This window comes from Dermacentor andersoni, chromosome 6, assembly GCF_023375885.2.
Source record: "Dermacentor andersoni chromosome 6, qqDerAnde1_hic_scaffold, whole genome shotgun sequence".
Lineage (NCBI taxonomy): Eukaryota > Metazoa > Arthropoda > Arachnida > Ixodida > Ixodidae > Dermacentor > Dermacentor andersoni.
In genome coordinates this window covers 52,899,650-52,915,825 of record NC_092819.1, presented here as the reverse complement: position 1 = coordinate 52,915,825, position 16,176 = coordinate 52,899,650, and the positions used below count along the sequence as shown (strand labels likewise).

Sequence of the window (16,176 nt, the reverse complement as noted above, 5' to 3'; positions counted from 1 at the left end):
TGTAGCCAAGCATCATACAAAAGAAGCAAAGAAAGAAAGAGCAGATCACTCGTATTCGCGCAAACATTCAGTTGAATGCCCATGTTAGTCACAAGCCTCGCGCACTCCACCCCCCCCCCCCCCCAACCTCCCTCGTATACGTTCTCGTTTCAAACGGATGCATGCACCCCTCCCCTTTGCGGAGGGTGTTTTGCCCGTGTGACATGCAACGTTTCGGCTGCGGAGGTTACTGATCACGCTCTTTCGTGCGACGTCCCAGATATTGCACGAGCTCGAAGCCCTCGATCAAACTCGCAGTCGACCACATACATGGCATATATTCGTACCACGAACGCGTCCGAGGTACACCGACCGGTGGTAATTGTAACCGCTGGAAGAAGCCTTCGTCCTGCAATTGACACAAATATAACGATGATGATGATGATGATGACATACAAACATTAGGTTGAACGAGAGAGAGGGCAAACCGAGCGTCTCCATTTTTTGCTTTCTTTTTCGACCATATAAAGCCGACATACAATGGGTTCATTGGCATACTTTTGGATTCGTTGTCTATTGGGTTTATACTAGACAACGTCGATCCGTTAGCGACATTAGAAGATAGCTTTAGATTAGGGGGCCCCAACGCCTTGCGTCCCCCTAATCTAAAAAGAACAATTCTATATGGGCGAGCATAAGTGCGGCACTTGATGGCACGGTCAGGCACGTGCGCGACCTTGCCGAAGGATATCTGTGTAGTTAAACCCGGCTCCAGCGTTGTGCTCGGCTAGCTGTTTCCGTTACCCTCTCTCCTGTAAAGGCCACAGATGTGTAGCAGTATGTAGTTGAATGTGATGAAGGGACGTTCTTTTACGGGCGAGGATAGACTGCGGCACTTGATGACACGCTTAGCCAGGTACACGACCTGTATACGAGCGGATAGTTATTTCCGCAAGCGTTAATAGAACTGGGCTCCGGCGTTCTGTACGGCTTATACGTTTCCCTTTGTGATTCTCTCATAAAAGTCACAGCTGTGTAGCCAAGCATTACGAAAAAGAAGGAAAGAGAGAAAAAGCAGATCACTCGGATTCGCGCAAACATTCAGTTGAATGCCCATGTTAGCACAAGCCAATCAGATCGCCAATTCATCGTCAGAGTCAGAGTCAATTCATCGTCACAAGTCAGATCGCCAATTCGATCGCTAACGTGGGCCGATGCCGAAGATGGTGCAATGCCGGGTCGAGCCGCGGCGGAAGTTCAGTTCGCCATTAAGGGGCCCACATACACAGCTTCGCTGGTCGTCCTTCACAGAGTGGAAGGGCACTGAAATTTTTTTAATGCGCTTCTTACCGCTCACTTTCCATTAAAGTGAACTTGCCAGTATCCAGCATGAACAAGTTCACAGACCAAGGCGTCATGACATTAGCCGGGCGGCGAGCGCGGGCGAGCGTCTCAGTACGCGTTTTATGCTACACTCACCGAACATCGCAGTCCCGACGCCGTAGCAGAAATTTTCCTCGCGTCTGTGCTTGCTGCATACCCGAGTTGTAGCCGATGGCTGTTTGCCAGTTCTAAGTTTCGCGAGCCAAGCTTCACGCAGCGCCTTGTCCTGCGGCTACCTGTCAATAAGGCTGACACCGGGCTCCGTTGCGTTAGTCCGGCACTGCGGCACCGAGCAGTAGCCTACCATGCTGCACTCTTCCAAAGGCAGCGACTACCTATTATAGTGCTTTCAAATGTTGTCAAGCAGACACCCAAGGCGGGAAAGCTTCACCACTTAATCAGAACCCCAGCGCAGCTGGGACTTTACACTTTCGTTTTCAGCTCGCTCGACGCTTCCGAGGCAGCCGGCGTGACCGTTGTGTCCACGTGGTCCCTCATGCCACGTCACGCCGAGGGTGGCGCCAGCTTTTCCAGTGGTGGAGCTCGCCGCCAATAACCCCTAGGACCTGATGTATATTTTACGGAGCGTATATATCCTATCACGCGTTCCAGACAGACGGACAGATTTCCCAGGGAAGTACCTCGCGAATATTTACGCTTCAAAATAGTGCTGCTATTGGCCACGCCTCGGTGCACAAAATTGTCAGTAACCGCAATATCAAACAGCTTTATCAGTGTGCCCTGGCGATGCGAAGTTCCACACTTTGTATAAAGAGACGCATGGTGGGAGTGCCAACAGTTATTAGAACAGCGTCCTCCTTTCCACTTTGTTTCCGACGGCTGCCGCCAGGTATCGCACATAGCAGGGTTCTGGGCTATCTGGCACGCGCTGCTGTGTTCCTGCTCATATTGATCACGATAGTACATCGTGAATAGGGGTACAGACCAACTGCCGCTGACGGCCATGTGGTTACGGCTTCGCGGCAGCCGGCCTGCCGCCTGTGGTGGAACATGACGTATTTCACGACAGAGTCCGTAATGGCGAATACAGTTGAAACTCGATGTAACGAAGCGATGGCCGCGCTCGAATTATTTCGTTAGATCGGGAAGTTCGCTAAATCGAGAAAGGAATTTTTTGCTTCTTCAAAATCAAAACTTGTAACGTAGCAACACGTAGAAGCTACTGCGGCATTGTATTGGCCGCTAATCCCGCGATCTGTCGCATAAGTAACGAAACAGCGAAAGCAACCACCACCCCCCGTAAACCGAGGCGGTGTTGAGTCCGTTGTTCCGTGCATGGGCGCGGCGTGCAGCCTCGTCAAAATAAAGCTAGGGCTGTGACTACGACGCCTAGATGTTTTAACGCGACAGCTTTAAAACGTACGCTCAAAGAAAAATCTCTGTGTCAAAATTAGAAGTCGCCGCTTTCTTTAGTCATCTATTTCAGGAAAATTTTCGTTATATCGAGTTCGGCCAAGTTTACGTAAATTCGGGGTTGATAACGACGCATGGGTTCAATGTTGTTCAATGCTGTTCGGATTTCTTCGTTATATCGGGAACTTCGTAAAATCGGATTTCGTTAGATCGAGCTTTAACTGTAGTCAGTTTCTTGCGTCGTCATTGGTTGGCCAATGTCACTGGGGTGCACGTAACATAACGTTTGCCGCGTCACTGTTCGCTTTCGGCGCTCTGCCAGTGCCAGGTCACGACGGGTCACTTCGCTCCCCTTGGCGGGAACCCCTCTCGTCAGGCCTGGTGGTGAAGCATAGGAGAAAAAAAATATCTACTGCAGAAGTAAACGAAGGAAATGATATAACAATGCAGAAATATTAATACGAGTCGCCGTATATAGGCTTCGCCAACTCGTCGCAGACGACTTGCCGGCCTACAACCCTTTTTTCTTCAGCACGGTAAACAAAAGCGCTGCTCGAGGTTGACTCTACAAAGGATGCAAGTGTCGTAATTAAAAAAAAAAGAAGCTAATTGAGCACACCATGCGACGTGAGGACCTACCGGTCTCGAGCGCAATGCTCTGGCGCGACGCCGCGGAAGTATTTTTTTATTGGAAAATGCAATAAAACACAAATTTTAAGAAATACCATGAACACATCACCCATCCGCCTGTAGTGTAAGCTGGTTGCAATTACTTATGGACTTACAAGTGTAGCTGTCAAAGACATTCGATATATAACGCAGTGCCTCTTCATCCCCTCGGTGTTTCAGCACATCACTGGCTTTCTCACGTTGTCCACAAAATGAGTGTTAACCGATTGTGCGTGTGGCTCAGCGTTTCGATTAGCCATGCGTGACATCCATATGCTATAAAGGGCAAGGGACATAAAGACGTCATACAAGGGACGCTGTTTGATTGGACAGGTAGAAATCGTACGCCGTGTACATCTATCTATTGGAAGGTGCTTATGCACTGTTCAGGACCGTCCAATATAAGACAGCACCCCAACAGTAAACGAAAACTAGTTCTACAGTCTCTGGTTTCCTGCATAGATGGCAATTTACTCCTCGAGGCACAATCATACCTCGTTGTTCGAGCCATGTTTTTTTTTTCTTTTTCTGGTAGCGTGTCAGTGTGTGATTAAAAGAAAAACGTTTTGACCTCTGAAGGCACTGACATCATTTGGACGCGCATCAGGACAGCCCCTTCCTAGTTTTGTCTGATAGATGCATATAAAGACGGGCCGGCAACATTGGTGTCTGCAGAAAACTTTTCGGGGTAGGGTGGGGGGGGGGGGGCAACGTAGTTGGGAACTCCTTCCCCCCTCCTTCCTCGGAAACGTGCGTGCCCGCACGAGTAAGCAAGTAAAGTAACTAAGCCTTTACTGCTTCTTAAAAAAGAGCAGAAGATTTTCGCTCCTTAGTCTTGGCGCGTTTCGTCAAAGGAACTAAATTAAATTAAGACGGCAAGCGCGGCGAGTTGGTGATTGAACATGTTCCTATGGGTGGGCAGCGCAACCCGGACGAAGGACGAGAGGACGCTCGTGTTGTGTTCTGCCTCTCGTCCTTCGTCCAGGTTGCGCTGCCCACCCATAGGAACATGTGAAAGGAACATCAATTGTCAGCGTCCCCGCCGCCTTTACCCCTGTTTCGATCGCTATTGGAAGCAATGAAGCTTAATCAATAAAAGAGAAGTGACCATGCCAGCGGGTGTTTCGTATATCAGCCGATGAAAAGTGATCTGAAAGCACGCGTGGAAAACGTTTGATCATTTTGGCGTTGTGCAAGGAGGTGTAAGGGAATGCATGCCGGCATATAAACGTTGTCGTGGCCCAATCGCAAAATTACGTAAAAGGATGGATAGTTAGGCTATTTGGTAATGCATTATTATAAAAACTTGGAGCGCTGTAAACATACAGGACGTAGAGAAGCGCTTTCCCCTCGCCGCGACACCTGCAGCCGTCGTTGGTATCCGGTTTCTATTGACGGCCAGCCGCGACAGCAACGCAGACATTAAGCGAGATATAAGAAGGAAGAAGAAGCATGTGCTTACTGCGGTAAAGCTAGGGAAACGATGGAGCATGTTGCATTAGAATGCGAAGATATAGGCACAGCTGTCGATTTAGGAATTACTGGCCTCCTTGAAGCCCCTGGGTTCAGCGAGAGCAGGGGAAAAGTAAGCATGCCCACAATAGAGATTAGTAAGAGGCGATAGGAGGATTGGTGGAAGAAAAGTAGGGAAACGACAAACAACGGAGGCATACAAAAGCTAAGTTCACAATAGGGGTTAAGAAACTTTGGTTCTGGGAACTCATCGTCTTTTTGTTTCCTTTTCTGTTACTTTTTTTTTTCTTCTTTAACATAGGTAGAACATTAGGCAATAAAATAACAAGAGCTTGGCGGCGCAACCCGCCGCCCCGTTCCAAAGGGGACGCTCGTAACATCCATCCACCCATCCATCCATGTATGCTGCAGCAAAACTCCGGAGACCACTCAGCACATCCTAATGGAATGCGAAGAGATTCACCCAGAGAGAACCACAGGTAACGTACACTTTCCAGAAGCGCTTGGGTTTAAATTGGGCGGAAGCATCATCCGGTCAGCAGTCAAGATAAGCGAGAGACGGTTAGAGTATTGGCGGGAAAAAAGCAGGGAAGATATCGATACGACCGGATCTCTTACAGCCATGGTTAGCGGTACAAGGTATACGTATTTTGAACGGAGAAATAGTATTAAGCAGATGTACACAAAAATGCTAGATAAAGAACATGCATTGCGTAACAGATTAAATCAAGCAGCCTAGGTGACTAATTTTCACCGCCCCAATTCAAAGGGGGTGCCATTAAAACATCATCATCATCATCATCATCATCACCATCACCACAGAAAGGTAACGGAGGGTTCGCAGGAATTCCAAGCGGCGTCTCGGATAGCCTGCGATTCGATTAATTGGATTAGTGTCGGGTGTCCTCATCTCTGATGTAAGTGATCACATGCCTATTTTCCTGTTTTTTACACGCGAGACGAAAGTGTGCCGACAGCGCAAAAGTGACACGCACTCACAGTACAGATTGATAACCAAGAACACGATTGCCGATTTTGCAGCGTCAGTCAGCAAAGCGAAATGGTTCGAAATATAAGCATTGACGGATCCTGTCAAGGCATTCACTCGCTTTCTCAGCATAATCAAAGACCTTCATCGCAAAGCTTTCCCCCTAAGAGAACCCAGAAGAAGCAAGAAATGCAGGAAACCGTGGGTTGACACCGCGCTTCTAAAACGCATAAAGGAACGCGATAGACTATTCGCTACTTTTATCAAGACAAGGCAACCAGAGTACTTAATGAATTACAAAAAGGTCAGGAATAAATTGGGCCGTGACATAAAGCTGGCAAGGGAGGTATTATGAGAATAAGTTCACTCATATTCTTAATGATCAAAAAGAAAAGTTTGGAAAACATTGAATGATCTGTTTCCGAACAGTGCCGTAATCCTGTTTTTGAAGTTATGGATAAAGGCGTATCTTTCACAGGGACTGCACCGGCCGATAAGTTTAATCAGCACTTCTTACAATGTGGCGCGTCTGATGCGTTTTATGCTGATAGCCCAAGTTACATGTCTTATATTCCATGTAGTATGAGCAGACCGCTATTTCTTGCACCAACAGTTGAGGCTGAAATAAGTAGCTTATTTCTAAGGTTAAAGAATTCCACAGCATGTGGTGTGGATGGCATAAAGGCAGAACCAATAAAAGTTGTGGCGCTGCATATTTGTAAGGTAATGTCACACATATGCAATTTAATTTTGTGCACTGGCGCATTCCCCGATGAATTAGATTGCGCGGGTATCGGCATTTCTTAAAGGAAGAGACAGGAATGACGTGAACAACTACAGACCGATTTCAATTCTCCCAATCTTTTCCAAAATAGTAGAGCAGGTCTTTAACGAAAAAATTTTAAATTTCTCTACTCAAAATATCATGACAGAAAAGCAATACGGTTTCCGAAAACACCGATGTACTGAAATCGCGTTGCTGAAGATCAAAGAAAACATAATAAGTAACTTTGGGGACAAGCTGTACACAATAGGAATATTTCGTGTCTTTAAAAAGGCATTCGATTCCATTAAACACGATATCCTGTTACAAAAGTTAAATGAGTACGTCATTAGGGGAACTGCTCTTAAACTAATTAAAGATTACTTAACCAACCGACAACAGTACGCATACATTTGTCATTCCAAATCAGCAATGGGTGTAATCAAATGCGGTGTTCCGCAGGAGTCCATGCTAGGGCCACTTCTCTTTTTATTATACATTAATGACATCACAAACGTGCCTCTAACACTTGACATAATCATGTATGCTGATGACACTAATATCTTCTTTTCTGGTGGAAACTTGCTTACTCTCGAGCAAGTAGCAAATATTTGGCTCAGTAATCTTTCAGACTGGCTAAGAGCGAATAGGTTGGAATTAAACACTAAACAGACAAAATACATTATTTTTCAGCCTCGTAACAAGAGTATTGATGATAGCTTAGTATTACAATTCCGCGATGAAGTCATTATACGTTCTAAGTCCCAGAGGTTCCTTGGTGTTACGCTCGAAGAAAACTTAAACTGGTCCAGTCATGTCGGCAACATTAAAACCAGCCTTTCAAGATCCATCGGTGTTATTAATAAATTAAAGCGTCTATTACCTTCTAGATTAAAAAAAACAATTATACTAAAGCCTAGTGCATTCGCGCCTCCAATATTGTTTATCTGTCTTGTGTACCACGACGAAAACCAACATCCATAGTTTACAAACCTTGCAGAAACGCATGATTCGGGTAATTGAGAATGCGCCCTATAGAAGCCACTCCGCTCCGCTATTCAAGAAGAATTGTATTTTAACATTAGAAAACCTTATTAACAAAAAAAAAACACAGGCATTGCAATATTTACAGAGGTAAGACTCAATGAAAGCGCCTTTTTTAAAGCATACCTCCCGAATGAACATAAATACAACACAAGGCAATTAACTTACAACAAGGGCAAGATCCGTACAAATTACGGCACGCAAAAGCAGGCATTCATAGTTGCAGATTTTCTGAATCATCACCCTGGCTTACTTACTATAATAAATGAATCAGTGTAACTAAGCACTTTCAAAAGAAAAGTGAACATGTATTTGCTGTCGCTTCAGGTATGACTGTTCATCCTTTTGCACACAAATCGCATTCAGTCTTTCTGTTACGTATTTCATGTACTCTTCATTTTTTTGAGTGTGTCCACTTTGTGTACCATGCTTACCCTGTGTGCTTGGGTGTTTTGTGCACTGCGAACGGGTCGGGGAAGGGGACTGACACTTAGTCAGGCATTCGTGCCTTTTTGTCAGCCTCTTTGACAGAGATTCTCTGTATTTTTTCTGTCAAATAAACATTCATTCAAAACCACTTGTTAGAGGATCTATTAGAGGTGTTTTCAACGGCGCATTTGTCGCGCGCGGAAAATTAATTCCTGCGGTCGGGGCCTAAGCGATATCGTCAACACCTCGTCGAAAGCGAGGGCCGGACCACTGCGAGGCATCTCGATGATGAAGTGCTGCAGGATGGTGGTAAGAAATATGAACGTCTCCATGTTGGCGATCATCTCCCCGGGACAAGAACGCTTGCCTGTAAGCAAGCGACGTTTTCGTTAAGGATGTTTTGGTTCTCTGGCATCAAGAGCACGAGATATGCTGTTTCATGCTATCCTTTGCGTCAGTGAATACTATGAACCTGAATACCTGATAATGGAGCTTTAGAATAGCAGAATACGTATCCGGCAACGGCAGCACTCGTAGCGACACCTGATGACGTTATCAACGTAACGCGGTAAGAACACTCATGTGCTCCACACAACTCTTTGCTTATAGAGCAACGATACAAACCTTGTGTTGATTATGGCGCTGCAAATGCGTTTAGGCCAGCCGGTAAGCGTTGTGCTGTTGGTGACTAACAAAAGTTCTGCTTCGGTTTAGCATTGGTTAACCACAGTGTCACCAGGTGTCACCACCTAGCGCCGCTTGTCTCCCATCCCCCCCCCCCCCGGGGGGGGGATGAGAAGGAATACATTGAGGCACCCTACTGCTACTCGGTGACGCCGCTGCTACTAAGTGATGTCACTACTAGCACTGCTATTACGCGAGCCACCTATTTGTCGGCGCCTCGTTTCAAAGACCCATAGCCCATAGACAGACATGCCCATCATCGTCATCATCGTCATCGATCATCACCACTCACATTTAATTTACTGCGGCGCATATGTCCACACTACATGATGTACGTGCCGACTCTGCCGTACTTCATTATGGAGGCGTTTAGCTTGACGCATGCGTATTAGCGGTTGCGCATTAGCGTGACACCGTGCTGGGTAAACCCAGCCCTTATCTCACAACTTCGTGCGTGCGCTTAGGCTACTCGCCTCTGGGGAAGAGGGCAGGGGGAGGAGAGGACGGAGACAAGTCCCTCTTCGAAATTCCATGGTTCGAGCCTAAGGCTTCTCTTGTTCGCCGATACCTACCCTCGCTCCCTGCCCTTTACTCCTATTCCACCACCTACGTTTCCCTGTGTCTCCTTTGCCTTGCTTTGACAAGTAGCGTCTTAGTACTCTCTTTGCAGACGCTGAGGCAATAAAGTATGACAGAAGACATCGCCACGCTCTTACCGTATGAGAAAGGGATCAGCCTCTCAGGCTTGCTGGCTCGGGTCCCTCCTTCGACCAAGAAGCGCTCGGGCCGGAAGACTTCTGGGTCTTCCCAGAAGGACGCGTCGTGGAAGATGGACCTCAGCGAAGGGACCACGACACTGCCTCGTGGAATGACGTAGCCGCTTACTTTCGTGTCCTCGCTGGCGCTGCGGGGATAGCGCGGAGAGATCACATCAAGCAACAACAAAAAAGTTGTTTAGCGTTAGTGAGACCTAAAGTAGAATGCGTCAAGCCGTATCACAGGTATAGCGATATGACTTAGATGTTGAAAACGCGAAAGAATGAGCCCGTAAGCCCTTTCCATGCACGTACTGGAAGGTATTGCAGGTAAATACAGTGCGAATCCAAAGCAATTCACACCACACAAGGATACAGATACAATTTACAAGCGCAGACTACCAACTGATCTCGTAAAGTAAAAAAAAAAAAGATATGTCTACACATACTTTCGATCCAACCTAGAAAGCGTATGTACCGACACCGCTCTGGAAGGTAACTGGGCTGTAGGTTGTCAGGAGCAACGTTATAACTGCTCGTTATCCTATAGGTGCGGATATCTCGACCACATTCCTCACGGAAAGACCCACAACGTAAACAAGTTTGAACGCATGCGGCGGCGTTCCCAAATTGGACCAAGAGCAGGAGCACGAGGAGGAGGAGGAGGAGGAGGAGGAGGAGGCCTTCGCGTGGAGAAAGACGAAGTCGGCCGGAAAAGCGTCTCTCCGTAGCCCCGCTAAGAACAGCACAAACAGGGACGTCCTCGTTTTGCGAGCTCACCATCGCATGAGGCCGAAAGGGTTGACCGGCTTGAAGCGCGCCATCTCCCAGATGAAGGCCTGCGTGTACGGCATCCTGCTCCGGTCTTCCCACACGACGCGAGAGCCCTGACCGCTTCGACCGAGCACGACGTCGATCTCGTCCCGGACGCGTTTCTGCACCTCCGGCTTGGAGGCGCACATCAGTACGAGCCACTCTATCGCCGAACGCACGGTCTCGCTCCCGGCACCGAAGATGGAGGACGCGTTGCTCGTGAGCACGTCGTCTGCAACAAAGCGCGTGGTCGACGACAGAGGGCGCTTAAGAGAGGCAGTAAAGAGAAACATAGCCTGTGTTAAGACTGATAAAGTGTTCGTTCAAAATACTGTTTTCGTTCATTGCGCAGTAATATAGGTTGATTACTCGAAGAAAAGGAAAGGGGGGAGGGGAGATGAAAGTTGTTTTTCAAGTTTAGCGCCGAAACTGGAGCACCCCGTACGTACGTCAGTGTTACGTCACCTATTTTTTTTTCTGCTTGTATTCAGGCCTCCCCGTGGCTCAATAAAGGTTACCGAAACATGCTAAGTTTAGCCTCTGGCCTTTTTTTTTTATCCTTAGACTTCCAATGTATTCCACATTTACAGACAAATTAACGAAGACCTAGCAGATGCCGTCAAAATTTATGACGTTATGGGAAACTGGTGCGTGAACTTCAAGGAAGAGTTGCTACCTGTCTTTCGCTTACAATGTCCCAACTGCGGTAAAGGTGGCTTTGTTTTTTATGGTAAAAGGCCAGTTGATACTACAGGCAGAATTAGTTTTTTCTTTATCCTCACTTCAGAAGGACACTTATTGTGAATAGTGGAGTGAGCTGTTAATAGCAAAATGCGCCTTTGCAATAGCGAAACGGCAACTCTTATCCTGAGATGGGGTAAGCCAGAAAGACTCAAGAACCATGAGGACAGGTCGTGACGCAACTTTGAAGTTCCCGCACCGTCTGACAGTGACGTCACGGGTTTTCGCGATGTCCATGCGGGCCTGGTCAATCGTTCCTTGGTCAGGAAAAGGACTACTGTCAATCTCGAGGAACCCTTTAGGCTCAACTTGGCATGTTTCGAAAACTGAATGTAGACAACGGGTGGAGAAACATTCGTAATATTTCTCCAAGCGCCGAGTGTATGAGGAAAGTCTCACAAAAGTGACATTTGTCATCCTCCATGATAAAGCCTGAAGTCACTTTAATTTTTTTTTTAATTATGGGGTTTTACGTGCCAAAACCACTTTCTGATTATGAGGCACGCCGTAGTGGAGGACTCCGGAAATTTCGACCACCTGGAGTTCTTTAACGTGCACCTAAATCTAAGTACACGGGTGTTTTCGCATTTCGCCCCCATCGAAATGCGGCCGCCGTGGCCGGGATTCGATCCCGCGACCGTGCTCAGCAGCCTAACACCATAGCCACTGAGCAACCACGGCGGGTTGAAGTCACTTAACAAACCGGAACATCTTTTAGGGAAACGGAGAGCTTCGCAATTGGCGTCGAGTTCAATCCCCCTCCGAAGGATTCAACTCGTCATCACCGCCTTCACTCGAAGCGCTGAAACATGACTAAAGCGAATGAATTCTGCAGGAATTCTCGAAGTGGACGCAGATGCACGGAAAAAGAAAGAAACGTTTTATCAGTTTCCTTAGCAGCTTCGTGAAACAATCTGATGGACGCTAACGTTGGCGTGTTGCATCTACTACGCGTTGCTGTAACACATGGTGTAAAGGAGCCCCGAAGGAGGCTGAAGGTTGGACGGGTTCATGTTCGTTGAAAAGCGCGCTCCAGATGGCGCAGCAGCCAAAGACACAGGAAGACGATGCCGCTGGACAGGGAATATTAAATGGGGCTTGAACTCGATATTCATCGAATTGCAGTTACTCTACACACTCACGCGTGAAAGTCTTCTTTCCTTGCTCTGGTCGTCTCATCTCATTGAGAAAACGATCTATGTAGTCACGAACGAGGCCGTCCTGATAGCTTTTCTCGCGAAGGCCTATTAGGTTCCTGCAAAAAAAAACAAAAAAAACAAGGGACCCAAGGAGGGTCCCTAAATAGCAATTCACAGCATACAATGTGTGAGATTCAATCTTGACAACTTAAGGAAACTTAAGCAGACAACAAGAAAGGCTCATCGTCTAAAACTGAAAGAACTTGCAAGTTCAGATCTTCCATGCGTACGGTAACGCCCTTAGCTGGTATACATGTGTATTCTCTAGTCCATCAAGGAGCGCTTAATTCATAAGCACTCACCACTTCTCTCATCATCATCATCCATCCCAATACTTTCACTCCCCTTCCCTCTTCCCCAGTGCAGAGTAGCAGACTAGAGCACACTAGCTCAGGTCGACCTCTCTGTCTTTCCTATCAATAAATTCTATTCATTCATTCATTGGTCATTAGACATACAAAGGGTTTCAGTCAAAATGGCATGAACCAGTGAAAACACTTAAGTACAATTTTGCGCGATTACACATCTCGGAGGCACCTGTGACACACAAGTAGCTTCAGACAAGGCGCCTCACTCACCAATGCAAATACTAAGCATAAGGCTACGTTCACACTTGGGAAAACGCAAGCGGACGGAAATGCCAAAGCGGCCGGATGAACTTTTTCGCGCATGTACAAAACGTTCACATTTGTTTCGCCATTGCAGACCACTTCCGCTTTCACCCACATCTATCTAGTTTGCGTACGTTTGTCCGCCTGGTGGCACTGTGCATCGCACTATTTCAAGACACGTTCATTCATTGACCCATCAGTTACTAAAAACTACCATATCGCGCAACTGCACGTGTCGTTTTTAACTTTCGTCTACCATGGAAGATAAACAAGACACAGTTTCGATAGCTTTAGCTAGTTGCTTTTCCTAAAAATAGACGATGAGCAACAGAAAATGTTAAATTTTACGACCGGATGTTTACATGAGATTGCAGCTTCCGGTAAAGCGGAACGTCGTTCCCATTCGCCTGGGCGAAAAAATCGGTCTGAGACAGATTTTTTCGCCGCCTGGTTTTCCGCCCGTTTCACCGCCTAAGCGGGCGGATTTTGTCAAGTTTTTTTCCGCTTCCGCCTGCTCCAAACGAAGTGTGAACGCAGCCTAAGTGTCTATCACAAGTAAAGTTTCGCACGATTAGCCATCTCGGAGGCTCACGTGACGTACAAAAGTCTCCAGCCAAGCAATCTCACGAACCAATACAAAGACGTAGAACTTGCCGTCGCAAGTACAGAATGTCTGGTAGACCCGCGTAACCCCGAACTCGAGCTACTCGGCCATCCCACTCACTCTGAGAGGCGATCCCTTCGTATCATGGCGCTCCTGAGCCTCCCGCATGCTCCTATGCGAAGGATGGAGAGCACTCCGCGCAGCCACGGGAAGAAGTTGATGGACGAAATCTGTGCCGCCAACGCCGGGATCTCATCGGCGAGCTCGTCCAGCTCGACACGCTCTGGGCTGCCGTACTCGAACCTCCGGCCGTACACCAGCGCCGTGATGACGTTGGACGTGCTGGACAGCAACAACGAGGAGATGGCCACGGGTTCGCCCTTGCGAGACGCCAGCTCACGAACCAAGTTCGACAGTTCATCCTGCATGCATGCGGCAGTGGTCACGTCCGCGACAGTTCAGTAAAACAAAAGGTCCTGGTGAAACACGCACTTCTCTGCTCCATTGGCTTGCTTTCCTGGTATGGTTGTGATAGGAGCGGTACTTTTTTTTTTTCCGCGAATGGCGACGCGCTGCGATCACGATTTTGCCCGCGTTAGCGCAAGTTCCGCTTCGGTTATGATAAGAACTTCTGCGCCCGCAATGGGAATGTAGCTACTTCGGACGGTTATGCAAAGTTCACGTGCCACGTATCCCCGATGGCTAATTGCGCTTAAAGGGCCCCTCACCAGGTCTGGCCAAGCGCAGAGCGTAGATTGCGGAAAGACCTGAAATTTCAAACCAAACGCCGTTTTTCTTTCTCCTCGCAGACGGCGCGCTCCAACGGTGACGGTGGAGACTACGGCGACGGTGACTACGGTTCCAACGGTGACGCTCCAACGACTACGTCACCACTCAGACGGTGACGTAGTCGTGCCCCTGCGCCAACGTAGTCGTGTCCGCAGCGTGACGTCGCTCGTGGCGATACGTGACTTCGAGAATTATTCAAGACAACATCTGTTGTCTGTGCGATATGTTGCTTGAATTGATGAATTGAGGTTTAGAGAAATATTAAAACAGAAACAGAATGTCTGCGCCTTTTTTTTTTATTTTACTTCGCACCAAAGCAAAAGATATATACTTCCGCTTTGTCTGCTTGTTGCCACGGTCGTGCGGTCACGTGGGCCTGTACCGAAACTATGCCATTTTCTACCGTGTTCCAGCACGTGATCATGCTATGCGATCCGCTTGTTCTGCGTCAGTATTCGTGTAGCACTGAATTATACCGCTACTCATGTTTCCTTGTGCACAGCGCGCATAATCGTCCGCTGCGTGAACGAGGCAACATTTCGCGCGCGACGCCGTCGGCGCAAGTGCGTAGAGCCGAAAAAAAAAAACAAGCAAAGAGCGGCACACGATCCTCGAGGTTCGGTATGGGAGAACTTAGGGAAGGAATTTCGCTTGCGTAGGCTATAGACGGGGCGAGTGGAGAGAGCGTCTTGCTTGGCAGTGGAGCCCGCCTGCTGAAATCATGGGTTCGCGGCACTGAAATATTTCTATCTCGGCTATTAATGAGCCGATTTGAAAACTTTTTGCGGCACAACGCTCCCTAGAGGACACGTAACAACTTCCAGCGTATAACCAAAATTTGCTACGGGGCATGGTGAGGGGCCTTTTAAGCGACATGAAGAGAGAGAAAGTGCAAGGTGAACGACGTTCTCTCTCTCTCTCTCTCTCTCTCAATTTTTTTTTCTGACCAGGTACTTGACGAACTCAGGCTGCAACACGGTTGCATTGTGGTTGTGCCACTGATTAATGCTCCATGGAGTGGCACTGGGCTATGAGCACACGTCGCCACTCACGACACAGATTTCTGCGTAACTATTCCGGGCACTGTCAAATTCCACCATGCTGATGTTTTGGGCCAATCAGAAAGGCCATAGCAGCCCTAGAGGCCAATCGGAGCTCACGAGATGGTGAATTCAACAACATGGCGGAATTTTCCTATGTCCACAACAACGCCTCAGAACAGCACCCCCCGGTGAAATCACGGACAACTTCCTGCAGCTAAATGCCCTGACACTGACGAGCCTATTAGATCGAAAGCAGAGGTAACTGAACGGATTGCCCGAACTAGGTAAATCGAAGAAGCGCTTTTAAAGGGATATTAGAAAAGAAACAAAGAATCCTTTGAGAATGATGTGGTGTTCTTTCAAAACGCACATTTCGTTATTTAGTGGCAACACATTGATTTTCGGACAAAAGAAAATTGAAGCCAAAGTTCTATTTTATTTATTTTCGTGGCGAAACCTACGCGTCGGTATAGCTCGGTGTGACGTCACGCATTTTAAAGAATTTTCGTCCGCGTTTGGAACGTCGTGGCAAACTCTTAAATATATTTAAGAGTTTAACAACCAACGTTACTATAGTAACGTTGGTTGTGGCTTAGTAAAGGCTCCTGAAACTTGAGAAGTTCGATCTGCAGCTTTTTTAAGCAAATAGAATGCGATCAATTTCTACCGGTAAGGATTTAATTGCGCTCGAGCAGATCCGATGAAAATCTACGGAATTTCGGCGAACTGGTGCCGGAACTTCAAAGCACCGCCAGCGGTCTTTCGTTCTTTTCCACTTTTTTTTTTTTTTCGTTCTCGCTGGCCTACCAAGCCTCACATGACGGTAAAAATGTCT

At 47.5% G+C, this 16,176-nt stretch overlaps 1 protein-coding gene across 1 annotated transcript; it reads right to left on the bottom strand.

Moving 5' to 3' along the window:
• Nucleotides 1-8,113: 8,113 nt before the first annotated feature.
• LOC126523059 (vitamin D 25-hydroxylase-like) lies at nt 8,114-13,993 on the bottom strand. Its single transcript, XM_055066684.2, has 5 exons — nt 13,630-13,993; nt 12,238-12,350; nt 10,322-10,586; nt 9,503-9,690; nt 8,114-8,469 (listed from the first exon to the last, which is right to left on the bottom strand). The coding sequence occupies exons 1-5, from the start codon at nt 13,935-13,937 to the stop codon at nt 8,279-8,281; spliced, it is 1,065 nt and encodes a 354-aa protein (XP_054922659.2). The 5' UTR covers nt 13,938-13,993; the 3' UTR covers nt 8,114-8,278.
• Nucleotides 13,994-16,176: the final 2,183 nt, after the last annotated feature.